We start from the raw sequence: 25,140 nt of genomic DNA, 5'->3' as shown, positions 1-25,140 counted from the left end.
TGTCTGTCATTTTGCTCTTTGGCTATCCCTTGGATTATATTCTATAGTAGGTAGGTCCATGCTTGTATATTGTCAAGCATGTGTAGGCTTTCCCTTACCCTCTACAGTGCGTCCCAAAAAAAACTATACACTTTTGAAATTGCTGCCAAATAAAAAATATATCTTTTGGGGGGAAGAGACTTATATATGGGCCATTCCGGTTAAGGAGAGAAAACGGCAAGGTCAAAATCGAGCCCCTCCCCCAAAAATATATATCAACATAAGAAATTTGTAGTGAGTGAATTATTATTCACCAGTCCTGTAGAGATAGCAGTGATAACTTCAAGACGGAAATTTTTTTCATTGTTGAGAATTTTACGATTTAAGTATGAATTTCTCCCCAAAAATGTACTGAAAATTTGGACAAACAGAATATATACTTAAACAAACTGGAATAAAACAAAATTAAAGACAAACGTGATGGAGTTGGATTACCATAAAGAAGTCTGATGTGTATGTTTGTTGATAATTCCAACTAAATTGTTGACATGTTTTACGTTTCAGAAATATTGCCGTTTGAAAAACTAGTATTGAGACGTTACCATGTCCGTCCCCTGATATTAGATTCATTAATCTCTTATTATATCGAGCCTGTAAATCATCTTGTCTTTCTTAACCTTATCATATTATACACTCATGAGGACTCTTTCAATCCCATATGGTATGATCAGATATTCCATGTACGAGAGATATGAAAATGTACTTTCAAAAATCTGATATTTTTGTCCGTCCCCTTCGTAACGTCCCAACTTTCAAGTTTCTACCACACACACGATACGAGATTCATCTCAAAAGTTCTTGAGCACGTGCGCCGGTCAACCCTGTTCATACACATACAAAATTTTCCATGTGTGTTTTCAGTCACGTAGTCCCAGGGAGAAAAAAAGCTTGTCCGTCCCTTCAATATGTTTGCCGTAACGTCTAAACTTTCGTGCTTTGTCTTGGGTGATTGTTATGTTTTGGTGTTGATTTCTCGTATTTTGTCGCGGTGTGTTGATTGATTAGTGATATTTTTCCGTACTACCCTCATTTCTAAACGTATTTGTAAAGATATCCAATGATTTTCTTTCTTTATTAGAATATAATTTGCATTTACTTGAATATATGTTATCAAATTACGACGACCTAAATATTGATGATTATTACAAATATTAAGGAAAAATCTACGTAATTCTAAAAATGGCCGGGAATGTAGTAATCAAGAGATGTAGTCTTGTTGGGAGTTTCATTCTGAACAAACAAATAAAAAAAATATATATAGTTAAGGAGATAATCCGGACAATTATATAGATATCATGACGACGTTACTCATTTGATGTGGACATGATTTGAGGGTGTCCACCGTCGCGTCTCAAACTAAAAAAGTTTACTTACATGCATAATCGATACTTTTATTTAATTCTGATCTACAATCATATCTAGTTGGCAAGATTATCGAATTCTTATTCTTCATAATGCTGCAAAATAAAGCAAGAAGTTTTCTTACCTTTTTGCCATGCTTCACCTTCGCTAGGACGTTATTCTGAATCACAAAGACATGTCCAATATTTTATCCAATGACGTCCAAATTGTAAAAACGGCACATCGTACATTATCTACTCTTTTATAGATAAAATGTGTATTTCCATAATAAATCTTACGACTGCCCATACCTTCCGAGACACTTAAAAAGGTTTTATAAATTTTACATGTAAACAAAATGATGTAAAAGGCACTAGAACAGACTACACGTTATGATCTCCATGAGGACACTGTAGAATTAAATGTCCGCAATAACGTCCTCGTAACAATTATGTATTTTACCATATTTAGTTTTATATTTATTTCAAAAACATATCAAAATCTTCTAATCGTTCTCAGAAAAAACGTTTAAATCACAGTCAGGCTTTACGTTTATAAAGTGATCACCGTATGTGATGTTTATGGCTGCTCTCTTTACTTCAGACGTTATGATTTTAAACGACAATGTCTTCCGTAACGTCGCACGACTTTTACACCATAATTTGTTGCTGGTGATTCTTTAGATTTAGGTGGTTGTTTTATTCACATGAATTCATGAAATAGTGCTTTCAAGCAACTTTGATTTTCTGTTCTAGAATTAAAAAAAACAATCGAAAGATATAAAAACTACAAATTAGACGTTACGACTTTGACGATGGACATTGCCAAAAATGTGTCGCATATATAATTTTAATAATGCTTGAAATTGTCTTTATTTTCATTTGTTTTACCTCGCAATAAACTAGTATTCAAGAGTTGAAAAAAAAAGTTAATTTAGGCATACAGTATCAAGCGATGCACGATGTGACAAGTGTCCTTTTAAGACGTTATTTATTATTTTTAATATTCCACAATGTCTCATATAAAATTCAGGATTTTTGGAAAGTGGCGGCTAAATTTTTTGACATCGAGGGCTGCGAAACGGGATGAAAGTCGGGGGGGGGGGGGTGGTCGACCATGCAAAAAAAAATCAAAATCAGATGTTTTTTTCTGATGGGATAAAGCCATCCCAGCGCCCCCCCCCCCCCCCCCCCCCCCCGTTCTGGGACCCCTGGTATCAGCGGCGGTTTGGATTTAGGTGCCCAAATTATGTCAATGTTGTGTGGCCAATGTTGTAATTCGAATTGTGACAGAATTCCATTTTCTTCTCTTTTGACAATAAAATTATAATCTTGCTTTAATCAAATGTATTTTATTTTATTTTATTTTGGATTCTGAAACAAATGTATTGAATAAACATATTTTAATGGTTCGCTACCTAAAAAGATATTTTATACGGTTTCATTTGTTCCTGAATGTACCATGCGGCGGATCCGGATATGACAAGGGGCTCAAACTGATGACTTCCCAACAAAATTGATATTTTTTTATGTTCTAAAACTATTCAAGTTGGTTTTTGGACGTTTTGTGTAAACATTTTATGGAAGTCAACATGTGGTAGGTTTTAGACGTTTTAACACCTTTTTTTAAACGTCAAAATAACCCCCTCCCCCCAAAAAAACATTTAAAAAACTTTCGGAAGTTCGATGAGATGATGATGGTGATGATAATGATGATTGATGGTGATGATGATGATAATGACAATGAAGGTAACAATTTTGCACAATGGAGATCCGATTAATGGTCGTAATGACAAGAATGATGTGAAATCATTTTAACAAGCTTTCTGCCTTTTTATTGCATCCCCGATTTCCTATCAATTATCTTTCAATTTGTATGAAATATGTGCCAACAAATAATATCACTTTTGTTTAAATTTATTAGATTTTTATTCTCATTGTTATATTCTCGATCTTTGTCTGATGATTATTTTATCACCCAGTACTTTTAATGAATTTGAAATAAATGCTGAATTGATATTGACAACTCATTGTAGCATGAATAATCGGCATTATAGGCCTACGCAATAAAAAAGATGGTTCATTGAGGGCAGAAATTCTGTCAAAGGATGCATTTATAAACGATACAAGACACAAAATTGTTTTTTTAAAGACACATCACGCGAGACTTTTTACCTTTTATTATTTTCTTTTCCAATTTCATTCAAGGATTTCATCACGAAATTGTTATTTAAAAAAAAGACAAATCACGCGAGACTTTTTTCCTTTTATTATTCTCTTTTCCATAATTTCATCACAGCATCAATCAATCAAAACATTCACAACCTAAATTATAAAAAAATAAAAATAATTCTTATCAGGCGCTTTTCCAAAAGTTGAAAAGTGATATACATCAGCCATTAAAAACAAATTGATTGCATGGATGTAACCACGTTATTTTGATATTGTTCCTATTTTCAATCAAATTTATTTGTTTATTCTATACATTATATTTCATTAGTTACTTTTAGTTCTTTCGTTAGAATTTATCTATTTCAATTTTATGATTATCAATTCTCCCCCCCCCCCCCCCCCCCCCCGTAATGTTACCGTGTCATTAATTTGCGTTGAAACAGTCACATCGTTTGTAAAGCCGAGAAAATTTCCTTTTCTTTTTTTTTTTTGAAAATTTGTTCCTTCATTAGCACCGTAACGTCTCAACTGGGGACACGCGAATTGTCTTCGCCAAAGCGAAGAATTGCTGCACAAAACTCGATGTTTCTGTCTTTTATTTACTGGTATTTCATCAAATATCAGAGATGTTTGTCATTTAAAGGCACTTTCAAGTCATATTTTGGAATTATGCAATTTATTTCGATATCGCTTAGAGTAACGTCCCAACATACCGGCGTATCGAAGATTGCGCTTGCTACTGAGCTTGGCAGCGCAAACTAGTGCTTCGATCACCTCCGAGTTTCTTCTATGATCGACTTTATGCGTAAAAACAACGAAAATTTTCCTTATTTATTCATTTTTATGCATGTCCACTCGGGAAGAGTAACGTCCCAACATTTTTAGAAATCAGGTGATATTGTGAAATAGACATGCCAGCTTATCTTTTCCTTATCTGAACCAGTTTACCGATGTGTTGGCCTATCTAAAACACATGAAAAACCAAGCCTAGCGAGTACTTTATTTTTCGACCCCTTTGTCCAAGTCTTAACCGGAATGGCCCATATATGGAAAGCCAATAAAGTCAACTTTCAAATGACACCAAAAACTTGGAAAACTATTTATGCTTGAGCGAGCACCGCCCACTGAAACAAAGGGTATGAAAATTAGGGTGGGCTGGAATTAGCCTCCCAATTTCTTTCAGGCGTTTTGTTTGGTACTTGCAAAGTTGAGGGTTATTTGGTGAATTAATGATCAGTTGTGATCAGTTTGTTGTTTGTGAAAATTACATGCGTTATCAAATTGAAATTTAATGCATGAGTGATCATGAATTGCAATTTTTAGTGCAGCATTTTGACTTTATCATGTGGATCTCAGCAATGTGTTCATGAGAGTCAGATGAGGGGATAATATGACTTAGGTAGGTGAAGTACGTTGATGGGATAAAGGTCAACAGAACATTTAGCAACCCCTCCCTCCATCTCTACCCCCCCCCCTCCACTTCTCTCCTGAGAGACTAAGCTCGACTAGGCTGGGCAGGAATTAGCCTTACAGTTTTTTTTTTTGTGGTTAGTCCTTTGGAACTTGCAAAGCTAAGGGTGTTAAGCTAAATTAATGAATGAGATAACTTTGGTTTCTTAGGCAAATTTTATGAGTTACTAAATTAGAATTTAATGCATGAGTGAACAGGAATTGTAATTTTAGTGTAGCATTTTCATCTTGTTGACCTCAAAAGTGTGTTCGTGAGAGTCAGAGTAATGTGATGGTACCTGTTACAAGCAAAAGGGCGAGATATGCTAAGACTTGGTTAAAAGGGCATTCCTCTTCTTTTTGTCCTTTTACAAATTTAAAGTCATATGTACCGTCCACCTCCATTTCCCAGTCCCCCTCTCTTTCTGTCTCACTTCCTGGATTGTAGCCTATTCAACGCTTAACTGCCAAGTGACCAGTGGCTGAGTTTTTTTCATTGAATGATTTCCAAGAAATTTACTGATTATGATGATTAATGAAATAATTTATTGAAAAAAACCCTGAATGTTTGATTGATCACATTACACATTGAATGAGTTGGTTTACTGATAAATTTTTGATTAAATGATTGATAGGAAAAAGTTGATGCCCCAATTCAGAATTTATCATTAAATCAACATTCTGCTCTGGACTTCACGCGTACATGACAATAGCCATCAATCTCTCAATAGGAGGGGAGGGCAGTAAAGAGGAAGGGGGCGGGAGCTGAATGTTCTGTTGACCCTTATTCCTTCAACCTACTTCTCTCACTTAAGTCCTATCTCACCCATGAACACATTGCTGTGATCCACATGATTAAGTTGAAATGCTGCCCAAAAAGTGTAATTTGTGTTCACTCATGCATTAAAGTTCAATTTAATAATTTATGAAATTTGCTTAAACAACCAAAACTGGTCACGGCTGATCATTAATTTATCACAACGCCCTTAACTTTGCAAGTTGCAAAGGATTTGCCTCTCAAAAACTGACATAAATTGGAAGGCTAATTCCAGCCCACCCTAATTTTCATACCCTTTGTTTCAGTGGGCAGTGCTCGCTCAAGCATGAATAGTTTTCTAACTTTTTGGTGTCATTTGAGAGTTGACTTAATTGGCTTCCATACATGTAAGTGTTTTTCCCCAAAGTGCTATATTTTTCATTTGGCAGCCATTTCAAAAGTGTATAGTTTTTTTTGGGACGCACTGTATAGTGTGTTACATATCTGTTTATTTCAATTTTTCATACTCATTCTCATTTCATTTCTATTTTCTTCCTCATGTGTGGCTCTATTCATATTTTCTTTCCTCCTAATTCTTTGTTTTTCTTTCATCATTTTTTATTTCTTATTCTCTTTGTTAATGTATTTTCTTATTTTTCCCCTTCTTTTAGTACTTCTACCTATGTTTTTCCCCTTCCTTTTATTCCTTCTCCCTTTTTCTCAACCTTCATTCTGTCTCTTTGCCTCTTTGTATGTTGGTTAAACCATGTTCTTTTTTAACCTAATTTTACTATTTTGTCACTATTTCTGCAAGTTGCTGTACATACCTTTTTCTGTCACTATTTCTGCATCTTCCTGTACATACCTTTTTATTACATAATGTGCAACCTCAATGCCTGTCTCTCTCCAATGTATCTCTTCTCTTCATTCATTCTATCTTTCTTCAAACCATCTGCCTGCACCCTTTCACCCGCTATCTCGATCCATCTTCCTCAAACCATACACCCCAGACCACACACAAATCCAAATCATCTGTTTCATTTGAGAGGTGAAGTCTTTCAGGGTCCGACTGCAGAGTGTAAACCAGTCTGTTTAGAACTCACTTCAGAGTGGCATCCGAAGGAACTAATGGATTATTTGGAATCAAGTTTACCATATCGGACCCATATTTCATTTTTTTCAGAGACAGAAACCAAGCTGGATTGGTATTATTGATAAGCCCAAGCCCACGTAGTTTCACAATAAGCCAAAGCTGCTGGGAGCCATATGAAAGTTAAGGGGTGAGGGGTGAAGATGGGTGCGGACTGATGGAAACTGTCCAAAATTTACAGATTTCTAGTATCTTTAAATTATTTTTTTTTCTATTTGCATTATGTGCTAGGATTATGTCCATCTGAACATCTTGATCACCTAGAGTGCAAAAGTTTAACCATCTTTGAAGGATTAAATTCATCCTTTTCCCTGTTGCATTTTTGAGAAAGCAACATTCAGTGATACATGTATTTTCATTTGAAGAGGGTATACATGTAGCTTTTTATTGTTTGATCATATACTGTACCTACAGAGAGTTTGTAAATGAAGTCAGATCCCATTTGAGTTTTTTACTTACAAAGTTTTTGATAAAAAGTAAAGAGGGAGTGAACCGGTTGTCCATTCTGAAAATATATTGGTATACATGTACAATGTGGAATGTGATTGCAGTCAGATACAAGTGTATTACCAGCAAAACTTTTAGGGTATCCTCCAGAATTTTATATGAATGAATCATCCAAGTTTGGTGTTGGGAAAGAAAATCATGTCATCGCCACATCTTAACTTCTTTAAAGATTCTTATTTTGAATCCATGCAGTGGGGGTTCTGCGGTTGTAGAGCAGGGTCTGCGGTCGTTAGTTCGGTTGTGAAGCAAGCCGGGGATGACTGGATTTATCCCTGGGTCAACACCTGGAGGCCCCTAACATCACCTCCTTGGGTTATGACCTTGACTTTGACCTTTAGCCTACTGATGCTTGAGAGCCACCTGAGCTAATAATAGTCTCCATGATCCAAACCCTCTTATTTTCCAATCTCAATATTTATCACAAAGGCACGTCTCCGTACAGCGGATGCATGTCAAAATCTCTACTTTAAAATGTTTTCAATCTTCTAGAGAAAGATCAGTTTTGTTGTAGAGGATATGAGTATGAAAAGGAGAAGAACAGCTGAATGAACTTTGTAAGATACTTGGAAACATATGGGTACATTCTTACGCCACTGCAGTGATGCATTCACAATTTTACGTTGTCATGGTGATTTCCAATTCTACTGATGATCATGATGGTGTGCTTTCTTCAACCCAGCTTCCATTCTTTTATTCCAAATATTGATTTTTCCTGTGTGAAATTCAAGAACGTTCTCGCTCCCACTCTAAATGCGGAGAAGTTCAGAGAAATTGGGATATTCTTCAGAAAAGAAAATAGGAATATAATGAGAAGAAAGATGGATAGGAGAAGTCATTGACAAACCACAAGAGGGATTGTTAGGGTTCCCAGAAAATAGGGACGCACCCTTATAAAACCAGAGGGAAATGATTTGAGAGTGACATCAACCACTGTGAGAGAGTGAAGTGATCTACACAAGGAAACACTCAGTTCTCATTTGTAACCAGAGGCTATTTAGTTTAGCGCTGTCTGCAAGAATGAAAAAAAAATATGAAACTATCAGATTTAACGAACAATGCAAGACAGGAATTGATAGGGTGTTTATGATATGAATTTACTTCAAATGAGCTCATTTACCATTTAATGATGAGTTGGTTTGGTGAATCCAATGTCAATTGCAGCTGTGATGGCAGGCTATTACTTGAAGCTGATGGAGCTTTTATAACGTGATGGATACTTGTTTTGACGAGGCCCTAAAAAAAATAATAAGTGGTGCAGTTTTTAGCATATGTTTGAATGATCTTTCACACTTTTGTTGGATAATTTATCTCTGATCATCGACAATGGACTTTCTTTTTTCACCAGTTTGCATTCTCATCTGACCCATGTTAGAAATATCCCCACCTTCAGTGATAGTTTGCAAAGGCTCAACATATAAATTGCTAGATCCCCTTCATACTTTTCAAACATGCTATACACTTGTCAGTCGATATGTGCCTGGATGTGACTTCTCAGCTGAGGAATTCGGTAGAACCAAAACCAGAACCTGCCTAGTTGTACATATTGGTCTATATTTGCCAGGTTTCAGTAAATGGTCTCTCAACTTCTTTTTTGTATGTACTAGCTCTTGTCTTTGCCCCCTGTTTTGTTAACCCTATTAAACATCTCTTTTTCCTTTCTTTTTCATCTTGCTTCTCCCTCGCTTGATGTTATTCCTTTTGTTCTTCTGTTTCAGGGAAGATTCTGGCAAGAAACCTTAAAGTGAAAACAGAAGCCAATTAAGAGAGGCCCATTCAGCAGCTAAATATAGCTAATAGTCCTTTGTTATACCCAGCTATTATCTGTTTTCTTTTGTCCTGTCCAGACGTTCATGAAGATTCATTTAGAAAATTATTTTCATTCAAGAGATTGCTTCTCTGAAATCCTAGGAAGTCTGTGCTATTTCAAATGCTCTTATGTAACAATTCTATTAATATCCCGAATGCTAATTGTTTCATAATTAGTTTGATAGAGTAATTGGGTAGGGTATATCCAATAGCCTTGGGGGGTTGTTTTCACACCTATGTTTCAAATTTGGCTCATTTGAAGTGAAGAGATGTAGCAGTGGCTCTCTACAGTGACTTGCTATTTCATCCAGTAGCAGAATCACCACGTGAACTTTGGATGAGGGCAAGATGATCGGAAACGAGGGCTGATTCCTCTGACCGAGCTATCAGGCCGACAGATAGGGAGGAAATAGCTTGTTGTGAGCCTCGTTGCGATTCCTTTCCTAATCGAATCAGGAAATGCCATGCTCCCCAAAGCGCCTGGAATCATAATCGCTCAATTGGAGCCGCAGAAGCAATGTGAGAGTAATAGTGTAGACCTGGGAAGGGAATGTATTTGAAGAGGAGAGACAGGGAAATAGATAGATGGCAGATAAAGAAGATGAAGAAGAAGAAGATGAAAGGGAAAGTAGAGGAAGGATTAGAAGAAAACAGTATGGACGAGAGGGTTACATTTCAAATATGCAAAGAGTGTTTGCCTTTGCAATGACAAAATTATTATAAGAAAGACATATCTGACTTGATGATAGAAACTGTATTTTACTGTAATGACAGAAAATAACTTTAGGGGCTATAAATTATTAAACAAGAAAATATCTATACTTTAATGCCATTGACTAAAAATCCTTACTCTCATGTACAAACCTTAATTGCTGTAAATGATAGCCGGAATTATACAAAACTCGAACTGTGAACAATTTTCCTGTAGAGAATAAGCCTGTATCAATCCATTTACGTAATCTAAGTAAGTTATGGATGACAAAATCAGAGCAGAAAAGTGCAGTATCACTCAGTCATCAAGGATTGTAAGTCTACATCTGTAGTTATCTCTTCAAGACGTGACATAGTTCTTGAAATGACGTTATCTTTGGTATGCCTCCCAGACCATGATTGGACTACCAGTAACTGTTCTGGACATCACTCTGCTCCCATTCAAAATGGGAATGTTTAGTATCAGAAGGGCGTTCACCCCGACTCTGCTTAGACCTATGAGATTTACTCCGTCAGATTCAAAATGTATTTTAACCTAACCCAATATGTAGTATTCTTTGCATAAGGTCATTACCATCAGTCTTCATGGAAATTGTGTGAAACTTTCAAATGTTGCTCAAAGTGATTGTAACTTAGGGGACATGAGTTTTTTTTTTGGGGGGGGGGAACATACATAGTACTTTCAACATTTTTCCTATGTCGTAATAATCAGTAGTAATTGGAAATTTGCAACGAAGTAGGTCTAGTCATCTTCTTGCAAAGTTGTTAAAATTAGACATCGATGGACCTGAAATTCATGGCAATATGCTGTTTCTTCAAACATATTTGAATGTGGGTCATCTTGCAGCTTTCAATACAGTCCCAGCACCATCCTGCATCATAGCTTGATGTATGCCCCAGAAATTAAGTTGCTAGACCAAACAGATATTTGACAAATAAATAAATAAATCGGCAGCAGTCGGAATAAAGCTTTTCTGTGATATCATCATGAAATATCCTAATCCAATCTTAGCTGGTCAGTCCTTGCTCAGAGCTGATCTAGTTTCTGTCGGCTTGACTTTGAATCTAGACAGTAACAATTCTCTCAAATCAGTTTAAGAATGCGGTCAAAGGGAACAGGGGTTGTATCTTGTTGAGTGGACAATAGATAATTTCCTATTGTCGTCTCAAATCTGCTAAAGTTGATCTATGATTGCAAGAAGCATGTACTACTAGCCTGGTTGTCTCTGCTCCAGCTGCTTTTGTTGACATGCTTTTTCGCTATAAACAAAATAATTGAATATTAGAGTGAAAGAAAAGCACACCCTTGCAAATTTTAAGATTGCAAAGGGATTCCATGATCATTTTATCTAAACAGTTCATTTTGTTTTGAAGTTGTTTGTACTTTACAGGAAAAACCTGTAAATTAAAAAATAAAGAGAATATCCCTTTGCATTTGTGCAACATGCATATGATATTTATCATGTGGCATAGTTCTGCTTTCTTGCTTTCCTCAACCTTTGTTTTTGCTTTATGTTTATATTTTTTTCTTGTAACTTAGGCATATTTTTTTCTGGGATACAATGTTTAAATCAGTTTTGTCCATGGCTGCTGCTTCTAAGATGTGGAAAAACCTACCAAGATTTGATGAAGATTACGTATGCAGAGGGTATAAGTAAAAACATGAATCAATCCATATGTTTATATACAACAGGAAACTGCATTGCACTGATGGAAGTAAAGCTAGTGCATCCTCTGTAAATATACATGTTATTGGGTTTCCATAAAAAAATTGTAATATTCTGTTGTTGTTGTTGTAGTGTTGTTATGTTCGTGATCTGATATTAACCCAACATTTTCCATCTTATCTTCCCCTCCAGCATCCGTTCCCAAAGAGCTTCGTATCCCAGTGATTCAGGCAGCCATCCTCCTGATGCCAGATGAGAACAGAGAGGTCCTTCAATCACTCCTTCTATTCCTTAGTGACATCGCTAGCCAATCAGATCTCAACCAGGTGAGTTTTCAATAGGTTTCCATGGAAACGGCTCATCAACCCATTTACATGCAATTATGGGCTTGAAGCTGTGCTCTTTACTCAGATGTTGATTACTATCTCTATGTGAAATTAACAAGATGAAGCCTTTCAAATTCAAGACTTGTGTATATTTTTCATCCGATATTAACATTCTAACTTTTATTGGGGGTGTGTCTGTGTTTTCAAATGCTGTATATGGCTTCATACAATTGCTAGGAATCATTATGGAATGAGGAGGTACATCTACCGATAACTGATGTGATTAAGCAGAGTGCAGCCTTTCTTTCCATTTTAGAGGATGAATTTAAGATTATAATTTCTTTGTAGATTTAAAAGGGAACATTTAATTTTTGTCAATATGAATGCATAATTGTCACTGAAGTTTGCAGCAAATGAACCTTTAAAATCCCATACTTGATTTGATAATCTCCCCTTAAGTTTTCACTCTAAAGTTCTTGATGGAATTCAAGGAGAACTTTGTTGAATTGACAAAAGTTGAGAAAGATTTATGAAATTATTCCGCCCTTTGGATGTGGGTTTCAGGGAATGAGGCAGCTTAGTTGTATAATCCATAATTGCAGCGTTCCATCGATGATAATGAATGCCTCCTAGGCAATACTAGTGTCTAAACTCAAACTGACAAACAGTCATCAAAGGGGCATGGATTGACAAAGAAAGACAACATGATCCCAGAAATTAAATTTTGAATAGTTCATGAGATTCTAGAACATAGATCCCCCTTCTCCATTCATCTGAGACAAATTTAAATGTTTTGAAAGGTGAAGGGAATTTAGTCTCAGTTGATATCTGTGTTGGAAGCAGATAAAACTGTAAATTATTAGATCATACTGGTAATTCATCAAGGATATTACTCAAGTAATTGAATATTTGAGTAAAATACCCTGAGGACTTAAAGAACTGAATCTTGGATACTTCATTCCATCATCGTGCTACTTATTAAGTATTCTTGCAAAGATAATCATTCTTTGGGAGGGATTTCATTCTAATTAATGAGTGGGCAGTACACCTTCACACTTAGTCACTTGGGAGGGAATTTCTGATCAACCCAGGAAAGAAAACACGGGCATAAGTGTTTTATTGCCTTCATTTTTAGAGGTTGACCACAATTTTGCATAATCACATTTATTTCATGAGAACTTCAATCATATATGATGGGTTTTTTTTAAGAATGCAGAATTAGAATTCTTGGAATTAACAAAAAATATGTAGACATAGTTATTCACAAAACTCTTTTGAATGAGAGCCAAAAAAAGAACATAATTTTTTGGATAGTTTTTTATCACATCCAAATTTAAGCTATTTGCAATTGATTTTTTTAATTCATTGTTTTACCTTATAACACATGACAAGCGTGAAAATTTCTAGGTTGCCTCTCAAAATACTTATGAAAAAAATGTGTTTGTGATGATAAAACCACATTGATCATGTAAGTTATTAACTAATTGACCAATCATCTCTTCTTAATCCAGATGACTGCATACAACCTAGCTGTCTGCTTTGCTCCGTCACTATTCCAACTGAACTCTGGAGAGAGCTCTCGTCACCCGACGAGTCCCCGTCAGAGGCGTAAGATGGCAGGCAAACCAGATCAGAAGGAACTGATTGAGAACGTCGCTGCCAATGAGTGCTTGGCTCTCATGATCAGGGAGTGCAAGAAGCTCTTTATGGTAAGGGCAACTACCTTAATCCATTGATTATTGCTTCCTGTAAAGTCCTTTTAGACTTTGTACAGGGAGTACCCAATCCCACAAGCAATGTGTTAATAATCAACTGAGAAAATCTTCTAGTGTCATTTATGATGTGGTAAAATTTCTTTTGTTGTTCAGTATGACAAATTAATCCATTTCTTATCATTCTCTCTACTCCAATCAAACCAGTATATAAGGACCACTCAGGAGAGACAAGAAAAGTGATCTTTTATATGAGCAAGTGTTTTCAGAGACAGGTCCCTGTATTAAATGTTTCAATAGGGAATAAATATAAGGGAAACTACAGGCAGGTTCTCCTCATTATTCAGTTTTTTGTTTTTTGTTAATTATACAGTTAAGTACCATCATGCAGTGATACAATATTCTCCCAGGGGTCCCTGTTATGAGTAAATTTGTACAGGTTGTCACCAAAGCAAGTTTGTCTGTACTTGTAAATCTCATGTCTAATTCATGAATCTATATTTCTTTACTTGTGTCTGTATTACATTTTACTTACAAATTTAAACTTTCTTTCTGTTTTTCATAGGTACCTGAGGACTTACTTGCCAAGTGTCATTTCTCCTACATGGATCTTGGTGAACCGGTGACATTAGAGGAGCTTGGGAGGAAGAGGAATGATGAGAGTGGAGATTACAAAAGCTATCTGGAGAGCTGCATCCAAGGTCTCCTCAAGGTGAGAGGATGAGGGGAGTGATTCAGAATAAAAGGAGGGGGGGGGGGTAAGGTGAGAGCTAGGGTTTGCCCGATGATGGTTGGATGGTTCTCTTGATTTGGTTGCAGAATTGAGATGTTTGACGATGATGGGTATGATGGGTGTGCTTGTGATGATGATAATATGATGATGTTGATGATGATGGGGATGGTGATAATGATGTTGATGACGGTGGTGATGATGATGGTGATGGTGACTTTGGTGATGGTGATGGTGATGATGATAATATGATGATGATGATGTTGATGACGGTGGTGATGGTGATGATGATGGTGATGGTGATGATATGATGATGATGACTTTGGTGATGGTGATGGTGATGATGATAATATGATGATGATGATGTTGATGACGGTGGTGATGGTGATGATGATGGTGATGGTGATGATATGATGATGGTGACTTTGGTGATGGTGATGGTGATGATGATAATATGATGATGATGATGTTGATGACGGTGGTGATGGTGATGATATGATGATGGTGACTTTGGTGATGGTGATGGTGATGGTAATGGTAATGATGGTTATTGTGTTAATGACAATAGTGGTGATTGTCCAAATAACAAATGTTCCTGTTTCATACTAAGACTGCAACATTTTAAACATGTTGTATTCTATTGATTTCTTTTCAGGAATCCCGTGAGAAATTCAAAGGGTGGGTGACCTGTTCACCAGTAGACAAAGTTGAGGTGGCATACAAGAAGGTCGGTGATGGCCATCCTCTTCGTCTCTGGAAATGCACCACTGATATTGAGGCCCCTCCTTCCGTCATCTTACAAAGAGTGCTGAGAGAAAGGTAAGATTTAAACTTTCCTCATTGAATGAGAATCCAAAACAAGTAGAATGTTTTAAAAGAATGGAGAAAAATCTGTTTAGCAGAAAGACATGCAAAAGTTTTAAGAAAATCAGCCAAACAACAGGAAAGTTGATATTTTTTTTAAGTTTTAAATAGTTATCATCACTATAGCTAAGAGGATTTCAAATTGGCCACACAGATGATGTCATTATGATGTAGAATAGGACAACTCTAATTTTCTCCAAGGCACAAAAGGACAAAAACGGAATCTTAAGTTTTACTCGCAGTGATTAGAAGATAATGTGCTATTGTTTAAAACCAGAAAATGATTGCATCTTCCTATGAAATTTGCTGTTGAATTTCTCACTTTTTTTCATTGAACATTTTACATCAACACATTTTAATCATCATATTCTGCAACCCTCCTCATTTCCTTGAAGGCAATACTGGGATGAAGACCTACTGAAATGGAGATCAGTTGAGAAAATAGACAACCAGACTGAGGTCTTTGAGTATGTGGTCAATTCCATGGCACCACACCCGACCAGGAGCTACACAGTCTTGAGGTTAGTACAGTAAACCAATGGAGCATTGAGAACAGAACCAGGTTGTTAATATGTTGACAAGACCATTTATCTTATTTTTTTCCAAAAATTATCCTTGTTTCAAAAACTAGATTATTTTATCAAGTGATATTCTGTCAAAATTTAATCTCTCCGTCTGATAAAATGAAGGTACTTCGCTGTTTCCTGTCGGAAACTGCTGGGATTATAATTACCTTGAGTGCTCAAGTTCACCAATATCTGTTATTTTCTTTTGATCATGTAGGTCTTGGAGGACAAATCTCCAGAAAGGAGCATGTGTCCTGGTATCCACCTCCATTGAACATCCAGACTCCTCCCTTGCAGGCAGTGTCAGGGGTACAGAGCTTGCATCACGCTTCCTCATCGAACCTTGCGGATCAGGCAAGTCTCGTCTGACACACATCAGCAGGGTGGACACCAAGGGACGCACCTTGGAGTGGTATAACAAGGCATATGGACACCTCCTGGCTCAGACGGTAGCCCACATCCGCAACCTCTATACCCCTCCAGCAACGGGACCAGAAACAAAAGTTTGAAGGTCTGGTGCCCAAAAACAAAACACTTAAGTCTTCTAAGAAGATATGCTTACTCCTCAGTGTCACTGTGGTCTGATTGAGCAGAGCTCTTGATTAATTTATTCTTTGTGGTACAGAAGAATCGACTGCTGGTCATACAGTTCTAGAAGGCTCCTCAATAGCAACATGACACTGTCAACAGTATCATCAAGGCAAAGACACATGTAGCATTTACAATGCTTGTGTTCTGAAATGAGCAGGGTTGGTGATCTCCTGCTTATTCAGCAGTAGCAGTAAGCGTTTTGATCTTTGCCCCATTACAAGCAAAGAGGTTGTGCATCTGCAGCCTTGTTGTATAAGAAATATTGCCATGAAGTTGAGTTCATGCCCATCTTTATTTAGTTAATTCATGTATGAATGCCTTAGCATGTTGATATAACTTGTCTTAGGAAACAACATTCTTAGAAAACCTTTTATCCTTATTTTACAATCATGATAACTCTATTAAGACCATATTTTCATATTTTGGAATAATAACAAAAATAGAAATCAATGTTTTGCCCAAAATACTTCAATGAAATATAGATTGTACTTTTTTATCCCTCCATTTAATACCATATTTTCAGCACATCAGATTTGTATATTTCTAAATGAAAGGGATATATTATGGCCACTATTCATAAGCAGAGAGCTCATAATTTGATTTAATGTGAGGATACAGTGACAATGTTTGTGAATTATTCAATGCTGATATTTTTGTGAAATACCAAAGACTATTCTTGATAAGATATTTAACCATGGGGCAAGAAATGTGTAAATTTTATTGATTTTTACTATCCCTTGTAGGAGGCTAATGATCATGTACTTTGTTAAATGTTATGTGAACATTTTGAAGGAGTGATGGGAATTAGGTAGTGTTACCTAGTTGATATTTATAAGGTTACAAATTTAAAAATCTTGTACTCATTTTCAGTGAAACTTGAATATAGTTATTCATATATTTGCACAACTTTGATGAAGTGAAAGGGGAATTGGATTTTTGCTTATTGAGCATTTAAAGCTTTCCAATTGAAGTTTAATAATTCTACTCTGTGAATATTTGTGCTATTTATAGGAGAGATATTGAATGGGAGAGATATATAATGGAGTGGATTTAAGAGATGATGATTTGATTTGTATCATTTTATCGTATTGTCTTCTGATTTTGTGTTTGTGTCTAAGCTCAGAGTATCTCGTCTTGAGTTTTAGGGGTGGAAGTTTACTTGTGTGGATGTGCTCAGTGTATTTTGTTTACAATTATTTGTAGGATATTTATTTGATAAAACTTAATGGAAAAACACATATGGATTACAAGTGTGCAATTTAATGTCATACATGATGACTTCATGTGAATGTCTCTAGTCCCATATATGATGTTTTATGTAGTTGTTTAATACCTCCTTTGCTCAAAGTCTGTTTTCATGTCAATATTTGAATCATTTTGTGTATTATTTTATAAAAGTTCTCATACTCATGGCAGGAGTATGTATCAAATGATTTAACAATTTTAGTACAACTCAGAAAAAAAAATTTTTGCACTTAGGGCTTAGTGCCAAGTTTAGTGTAGCGTTTTGAATGTTGAGTATTATCCAAACTGTTCATGTAGTTTCAGCTTGATCGTTGCTGAAGCAAAGTGTGTTTCTTTGTGCCAAGACAACTCGTAGCCTCATTCAATTGGCAGATAGACACAGTATCCTCATTGGTATGAACAATGCAGACTTTACAACTATCCATCAGATTTATTCACCGTAGTAAACGACTCAGGAATATGAATTTGTTTTGTTTAAGTGCAGTGACTGCTAACTTCTGCACATCGCATGCAGCTGTATACTGATACTACTGAACTTGTAATTTGAAATGCAGTGGATTGTTACTCAATATTAAGTGAGAGGCTCACCTTTTTGATATTATAACAGCCAGTCGAATACCATTGTACTGCAAATGCTACTAAATATTAATATTTTAGTATGATAAGGGTCTGTGGTTATTTGTATGCACAATATTGTTCAGGAGAGCCAATTTCAGTGTTTCAGCCCTTCAATGTTGCTCTTATTTTAGTCAAACATTGTCCTTAACCATGTGTATTGTCATGTGTAAAGTCGTTGTTTAATTGATTGGATTGTGTAAAATAGCCAAAAATATATGAATTCTTTGAAGATTTTGACTGGGTTAGCTCATTCATAGCTTAGATTTTGACAAAGCCCTTTGAGAAAATTTAAAAAACGCACAATGAATTATGTTTTATATATTATTAGAACACCATGCACTTGCAAAATTTAGACTTAATACATTAATTGATCAGGCACCTCAGGGTAGACTTGGCAAACTAATGCAAAATTCAACAAAAATTCAATTCAATTTGGCCATATATGTAAAATGTGCTACATTGACGGTAGTGAAAATAGTATGATCAGGGGGGTGTTTCACAAAGATTTAAGTATGACTTTAGTCGCACTTAAATGCCGACGCGTATCTCAAATGCAACGCGCAATCTAATTGATCAATAAGCAGTAGTGCGCATCCTCTTTGCATGATCTGACCAATGCGGTCTCGCCTTTTATACCGCACGCAACTAGGCATTAAAGTGCGACTCTAAGTCATACTTAAATCTTTGTGAAACACCCCCCAGAATTTGTTTTTATCAAATATTTTAGTTTTATTCAAATTTTAGATGATTAAATTGCTGTTTTAGATATATTCTAGGATAGCTCACTTTAGCACGATAAAATGGGTTTCCTTCCTAACTCTTTTCATCTTAAAATGATGTGCATTTTTATGTCTTCTTTACTTTATTCAAGTTTAGACTTTTGGAGTCTCTTTAGAAAAGAGAACAATGTTTGGTCTACCAGTCTTGCCACAGTAATACTACCCAGACAATTAATCTTAGTGATGTTACTGATCAGAGTTGGAAAATCAATTGATGCATGTATTTTGATTTATGTAAAGCATCAATGGGTACCTTATAATTCATAATATGCACATTTTAAGAATTATGTTTAGTTTAATAATAAAGAAAAGGCAAAGAGGTTTTTATTTTCTGTTCTCTGTTTTAAAAACCCTACCTCAGTTAGACATTTTAGTGTGCTCAGTTTTTTGTATGCAAGTCAAAGTGTTACCCCGTATATAGCCATTGATATGTCTGTTACCATATGTGACAATTCTTTTGTTATATGTAACAATGTGTGGCAATTCCGTTTATTTGTATTGTTATGTTCTCGTCTGTCACAACAAAGTACTATTTTTATACCAATTTAATGAAAAATTGTCATTGAACATGATTAACTTGGGAAAATAACCTCTTGTTACACTGGTTTGTTACACTGAGGCAGGCAATCTCCCTGTTTACACTGGTGTAAACATTCAGTGTTCAGTGTTACACCAAATATGACCTGGGTATCTTACACTTTAAACTTTCACTAAAACTTTGCACAAGTGGATGACAGTATGTTACACTGGTGTAACATGCAATGTAAATTGTTCATACTTGTCTGATATGGTATATTATTATTATCCAACATCGCACTTTTATGCGACAGTGTAACACTGATGTAACATGCTTTGGTACACTTCAGTGAGAAAACTATGTGGGTGTTCTAACATCGGGATAATTGCACTTTTTGAGAAAGGTATTCTACTTGTGACGTTGGCACACTTGTGAAGTCACCCTATTGTACACATATGGTGTTATCTTGTTACATATGAATGCATTTTGTAACACATGGGTGTCACACTGGTATTTCACATTGTTACTAACTCTAACAGTGTATATTTGTTGTCATAGGCGTATTACACACATGCACACACAATATGTGTTAAATGCCTATGTAATACACTCAGACTCTTATTTTGCCAATATTTCTTTGGTTACATTTGTTTGTCTTGAGTGGCAATCGTTTGCAAGCATATCAAATTCCTTCAAACTATTCCATAATTAAGCTGTATGCAGCAGGGTTTGTAAAAGGTGGCAGAACAGTTTATAACCAGTTATTGATGGTGACTTCATTTTTTTTACATTCTGGAACATTTGCAATCATTTTAAGTATAAGAATAGCTATGGTTGCAAATATTCACTGCTCACTGAGAAAGCTTTAAAGGCTCCCTACTGTTCCCTTTTCCCCTGTAGAGCAAACAAATATCTGTCAGGTAGGCATTCTTTTATTTAATCTTGCCATTTGCTCATGATAACCATTGAAGTTATTTTCAATTTTAGATTCATTAAATATGGTGCACTCTGATATACTTAGTTTTATTCCCTCATTACTGTCATAGTCAGTGTTTTTAATGGACCTAGTTAGTACCATTTTAGATTAATTTTTGCACATTTTAAAGTAAACCTCTTTAAGTTTTCTGTATTGTGTTTGTTACAATATTTTATGTATTATTGTATAAATTGTAGTTATAGAGAGCTGGCCTCGGTTAAGTAGATGTTATGTGACAAAACTGTTCAATCTTCATCTAAACTTTGTTTTGACAAACTTATTTATTCAAGGGCACCAGTGTAGCAACATACATTGCGTTTAATTTGCAGTATACATACTGCAGCTGCGATCTCTCTATTGTGATAATTGCATTTCCGACCAAGATAGAAACAGTTTTTTTAAAGATTTTTTTAATCATTTACTACATTGATTTAGACTTGAGAGAGGGAAAGGAATTATTAAATAATAATTTCAAGGCAAAATTATGTAATTTATTTATTTGAATAATACTCAATTCCATGTTGCCATATTATTAGCATAGCAAAGTAGATTAGTTGTTAAGGTCTGAATGTATTGTTCACCGAAAGTTGTTTATCTTATATTGTGGAGAGTCTTGGAATTGATAAAGATACTTTAACTGAGATTTTATATCAAATCAATTCAGTTTAACCTTCATTTACAGTGATGAATTGTAATTCCTTCATCTTTTATCAGTATTTTGTTTTCTTTTTGTCTTTCCGTGTTGGAGTATATTCTCAACTGGGGATCAATCCTTAATCGTTTCTTATTTCAGTAGCCAATGTATCTTTCATCTTGTTTCATTTCTCTCTTTGTCATTATATTTGATGATTTATATTCAGAGAATTTTATTTGTTGAGAAGTCAGAGGTTGAAAAGTCATGGATATTAATTGTAATTGAGCATGCTACAAGTTCAGTATACATATTGCAGCAGAGTACTGGTGATACTGGTAGAGATGATATTTTAATCACGTCTTGGTTAAATATATTGTATATTAATTAGGTAAAATTATCCTCTGTTCTTTAAGCTTCGACACCAATGTCTCAACCATTTCGTACTTTGTATTACTGTGTAAACGCAAAACACTTATGTGTTGTATTTTGTTGTAAATACGTGTATGTCATTTTATGGGCCATTCCCTGCACACAGGCAATATATCCCTATACTTGTATCAGATGATTATTATTATTAATATTATTATTATATATACATGGCATAATAAAAGTGCTATCATAAAATGAAAATTGACAAGGCTACCGCATTGTTTTTTTTTTTGGGGGGGGGGTTCAGTTTTTCTTACCATCAGGCAGGATGTGCTATTTTTGTATTGCATGTTTCTGATTTTGGTGCAAAATGGGTTGGGCACACAAAGAGGGAAGAGAGGAAGTAATAAGATGATAATGATGATGATATGTTAATGAGGTGATGAGAATAAGGAGGCAGGACGGTTGTGGTGATGGTTAAAGGTGGAGGTGGTAGTGATGATGATAATGGTGATGATGATGATGAGGATGATGATGGTGGTGGTAGTGGTGGTGGTGATAATGGTGATGATGGTAGTGGTGATGATGGCAATGATGATGATGCTGATGATGATGATGACGATATATGTGGTAATGATGGCGGTAGTAATGGTAAAGGCAACGAAATCTAAAGATTCTTTGATAACAGCCAAAATACTTCGACAGTCTCTGTGTAAACAACAAAATATGAACAAAAGATGGAGCTATTTAAAATTGATGACGGCGCCTCTCATCGCCGAATGCATTAAAACACACACACATTTGGTAATTAAGGAGCCCTTAAAAAGTTTGAGTTAAATCATCAAAGCAATATCAAAATCGGGTCGTGTGGTCTAGTGGTTAGAGCATTGGACTCACAATTACAAGGTTGTGAGTTTTTAAATCCCCGCTCGGCCACTATCTCCATTTTAACCAAAAAGGCCCCAAAGGTAATTTCTGTGGAATGTTTCATATGTAATTTGTTATACTTGCTAATTAGTGCTGGTGCCAAGGAAAGCTGCAGCGATGTCGAGATCCTACGGATAGACGGGAGTTACTTCATCATTAGATATTGCAAATGCAATTGCTTTGAGAATGAAGTGCATTTCACGCCCAAAATCTTTGAAAACGTCAAGAAATTTTCATGTCCAGATTCTTATGCTTATTCGGTTTCTAGCAAAAATTAACACCTGTATCATTACTTTTATTGATTAAAATCCATCGATTTAGGCCTAATTTGTATTTATTGGTGGATGAGAATCGTTGACAATATCAATCGAAAATAAAAACAATAAAATACGTATTAAAAAAATCATTTCATACCAATTATCATCTGATGTGCATTATGATCAGAATCCCACAAAGATTCTGTGCATATCTAAACCATAATATAACAGTTCAAGGGTACACATTAACAACCATGAATTCATGCCTAAAATAATTATCATTATTGACTAATATAAAATAAAGTTGGTAGATTTAACTACGCAATGGTGCACCCTCCTAGATTACGTCATTTTTCTATCATGCAAATTTTCGTCGCGATCGTGAGATACATGGCCAAAATCTTATGGGGCCCATAATACCCCCCCCCCCCCCGAAGGAGAAAACTAAAAATACCATGGATATATTGTTATTAGATGCATATTTGAAATGGCAAACAAAGTGCTAGAAAAGACAGCTTCTCATTTCATGTAGATGTGGTCCAATACGTTTTCAATCAATAATTTACCACAGCTTCTTTTTTGTATAAACGAAACGGTTTTATTTGCTATATCACTATCACTCTGTCCTAATGGTCTTTGGACACATCGTCGTTCACTTTCTTATTAAAACAAACTTTAAAAAGTTGCAAGTTTGTTATTATCAACTTTGAAATGAACTTGGTAGTAATTGCGGGTAGAGTATACTACTAGAATGAAGGATGGGTTTGATGATGATGATGATGCACAGCATTTGTATAGCGCCATATATCTGTCAGGCGCATTTTAGGAGGAACCAGCCAATCTGGGTCGCCTAGAAGGGCGCGCACACAGGCCCCTTCGCATAATAGTCAACAGCCAATCAAAAGCAAGGATTCCATGGAATTTAGCACTCGATTGGCAAAGTAACCGAAGAGATAACATTTCGTGAAACAGGGCCCAGAAGGAGAGTGAAGAATTCTTGAGACTCTGTTACGTAGGAAATTAAAATTAGTCCAGGATAGAACAGGTATAACCTTGTTTTTTTCATATATACAATATTTATCCATGGTTTATTGTCAATTCGAGGTTGCTGATAACGAATCTGAATGATGCCACTCGTGTAACCTTGAGCATTTTCTGCAAATTGGCAAAATCCAATATGGCCGCCAAAATATGCAAATTACCCATGAAAATCATAAAATTGCCAGCAGATTGGCTATTAAATGTATGTAATTGTGTTGCAGGAGTGAAATACTCTCTGAAATAATGTTTAAAAAATATATTTATTTTCTTGATATTCAAAATGGCCGCCATATACCCTATTATGTAAAATATGAATAGGGAAAGCTAATTTTCACAAAAATGATCCCTAAACTGCAAGTAATTGTGATCTATGGACGAAGTAATGTATGAAAATCATCAATGCTAACAAGATATATCATTAATTATGTCATATACGGGAAAATTTTTGTATTTTATATTAAAAATAGCCGCCACTGGCTCAAATAGTATTATATACTATAGCAAAGGGGGCCAAAAAATCAAAAGAGTGAGCACTATAATGCATATTATTAAGATAAACGAGTGGAATACTGACTAAAAACATAATTAGAAAGTCAAAAAGGGGCCTAAGCTTTCGATCCTAGCAGAATCTTCGTCGGAAGCAGAATCTTCGACGAAGATTCTGCTAGGATCGAAAGCTTAGGCCCTTTTTGACTTTCTAATTTACTCCATTGGCTCTCTTTTATTAGATAGGCAGTTTTCAGCAGCTTCTTTTTGCCATTAAAAACATAATTGTTCACAAAACATATTATTTGATATGCCATGTGATAAATGTTGTATTTTGATATTCAAAATGGCCGCCAAACTCCCTAAAAGTAATATACAATGAGGAAGAGGACCAAAGAAATCACAAGAGTGAGCACTGAAATGCATTTATTTGTGATAAATAAAAGGGATACTGTCTAAAAAAACATCATTTTCAACGAAATATATCATTCAGGTTTAAAGTTTGTGTTTAATACTGTATTTTGACTTTCAAAATGGCCGCCATAGACATTGATTGTATTATGTACAATGCTATCTGGGAAATCAATTTTCACAGGAGTGAGCACCATAAATGCACGTAATTCTGATCTATGAGTAAAATATTGTCTGAAAGCATAGTTTCTAACAAGATATATCAGTTCTCCTGCTAGGTAGGTGATAAATACTGTATTTTGAAAGTCAAAATGGCCGCTATATACAGGCCCTAACATTATTATGTACAATGTGAATGAGGACAAATGATTTTAACAGATTTTCGCTTTGCTTGACTAAATGGTGGTGTATGAGTAAAATATTGTCTGACAACATGATTACTAACGAAATATATCATATTATATAAAATTTAGGTGATTAATGTTATATTCAA

At 35.4% G+C, this 25,140-nt stretch overlaps 1 protein-coding gene across 1 annotated transcript in view; it reads left to right on the top strand.

Moving 5' to 3' along the window:
• The window catches only part of LOC129261097 (stAR-related lipid transfer protein 13-like), a 35,468-nt gene extending 17,011 nt beyond the window's left edge, over nucleotides 1–18,457 (top strand). The window contains exons 6-11 of the mRNA XM_054899142.2: nucleotides 11,791–11,924; nucleotides 13,436–13,633; nucleotides 14,202–14,348; nucleotides 15,022–15,185; nucleotides 15,626–15,751; nucleotides 16,014–18,457. Of these exons, the coding sequence (XP_054755117.1) occupies nucleotides 11,791–11,924; nucleotides 13,436–13,633; nucleotides 14,202–14,348; nucleotides 15,022–15,185; nucleotides 15,626–15,751; nucleotides 16,014–16,305 (1,061 nt within the window). The 3' untranslated portion in view covers nucleotides 16,306–18,457. The remainder of the gene's footprint in view (nucleotides 1–11,790; nucleotides 11,925–13,435; nucleotides 13,634–14,201; nucleotides 14,349–15,021; nucleotides 15,186–15,625; nucleotides 15,752–16,013) is intronic.
• Nucleotides 18,458–25,140: the final 6,683 nt, after the last annotated feature.

The sequence above is a fragment of the Lytechinus pictus genome, chromosome 5 (genome assembly GCF_037042905.1).
Source record: "Lytechinus pictus isolate F3 Inbred chromosome 5, Lp3.0, whole genome shotgun sequence".
NCBI lineage: Eukaryota > Metazoa > Echinodermata > Echinoidea > Temnopleuroida > Toxopneustidae > Lytechinus > Lytechinus pictus.
Note: the sequence above shows the minus strand (reverse complement) of the source record. Positions and strands in the feature narration are given on the sequence as shown.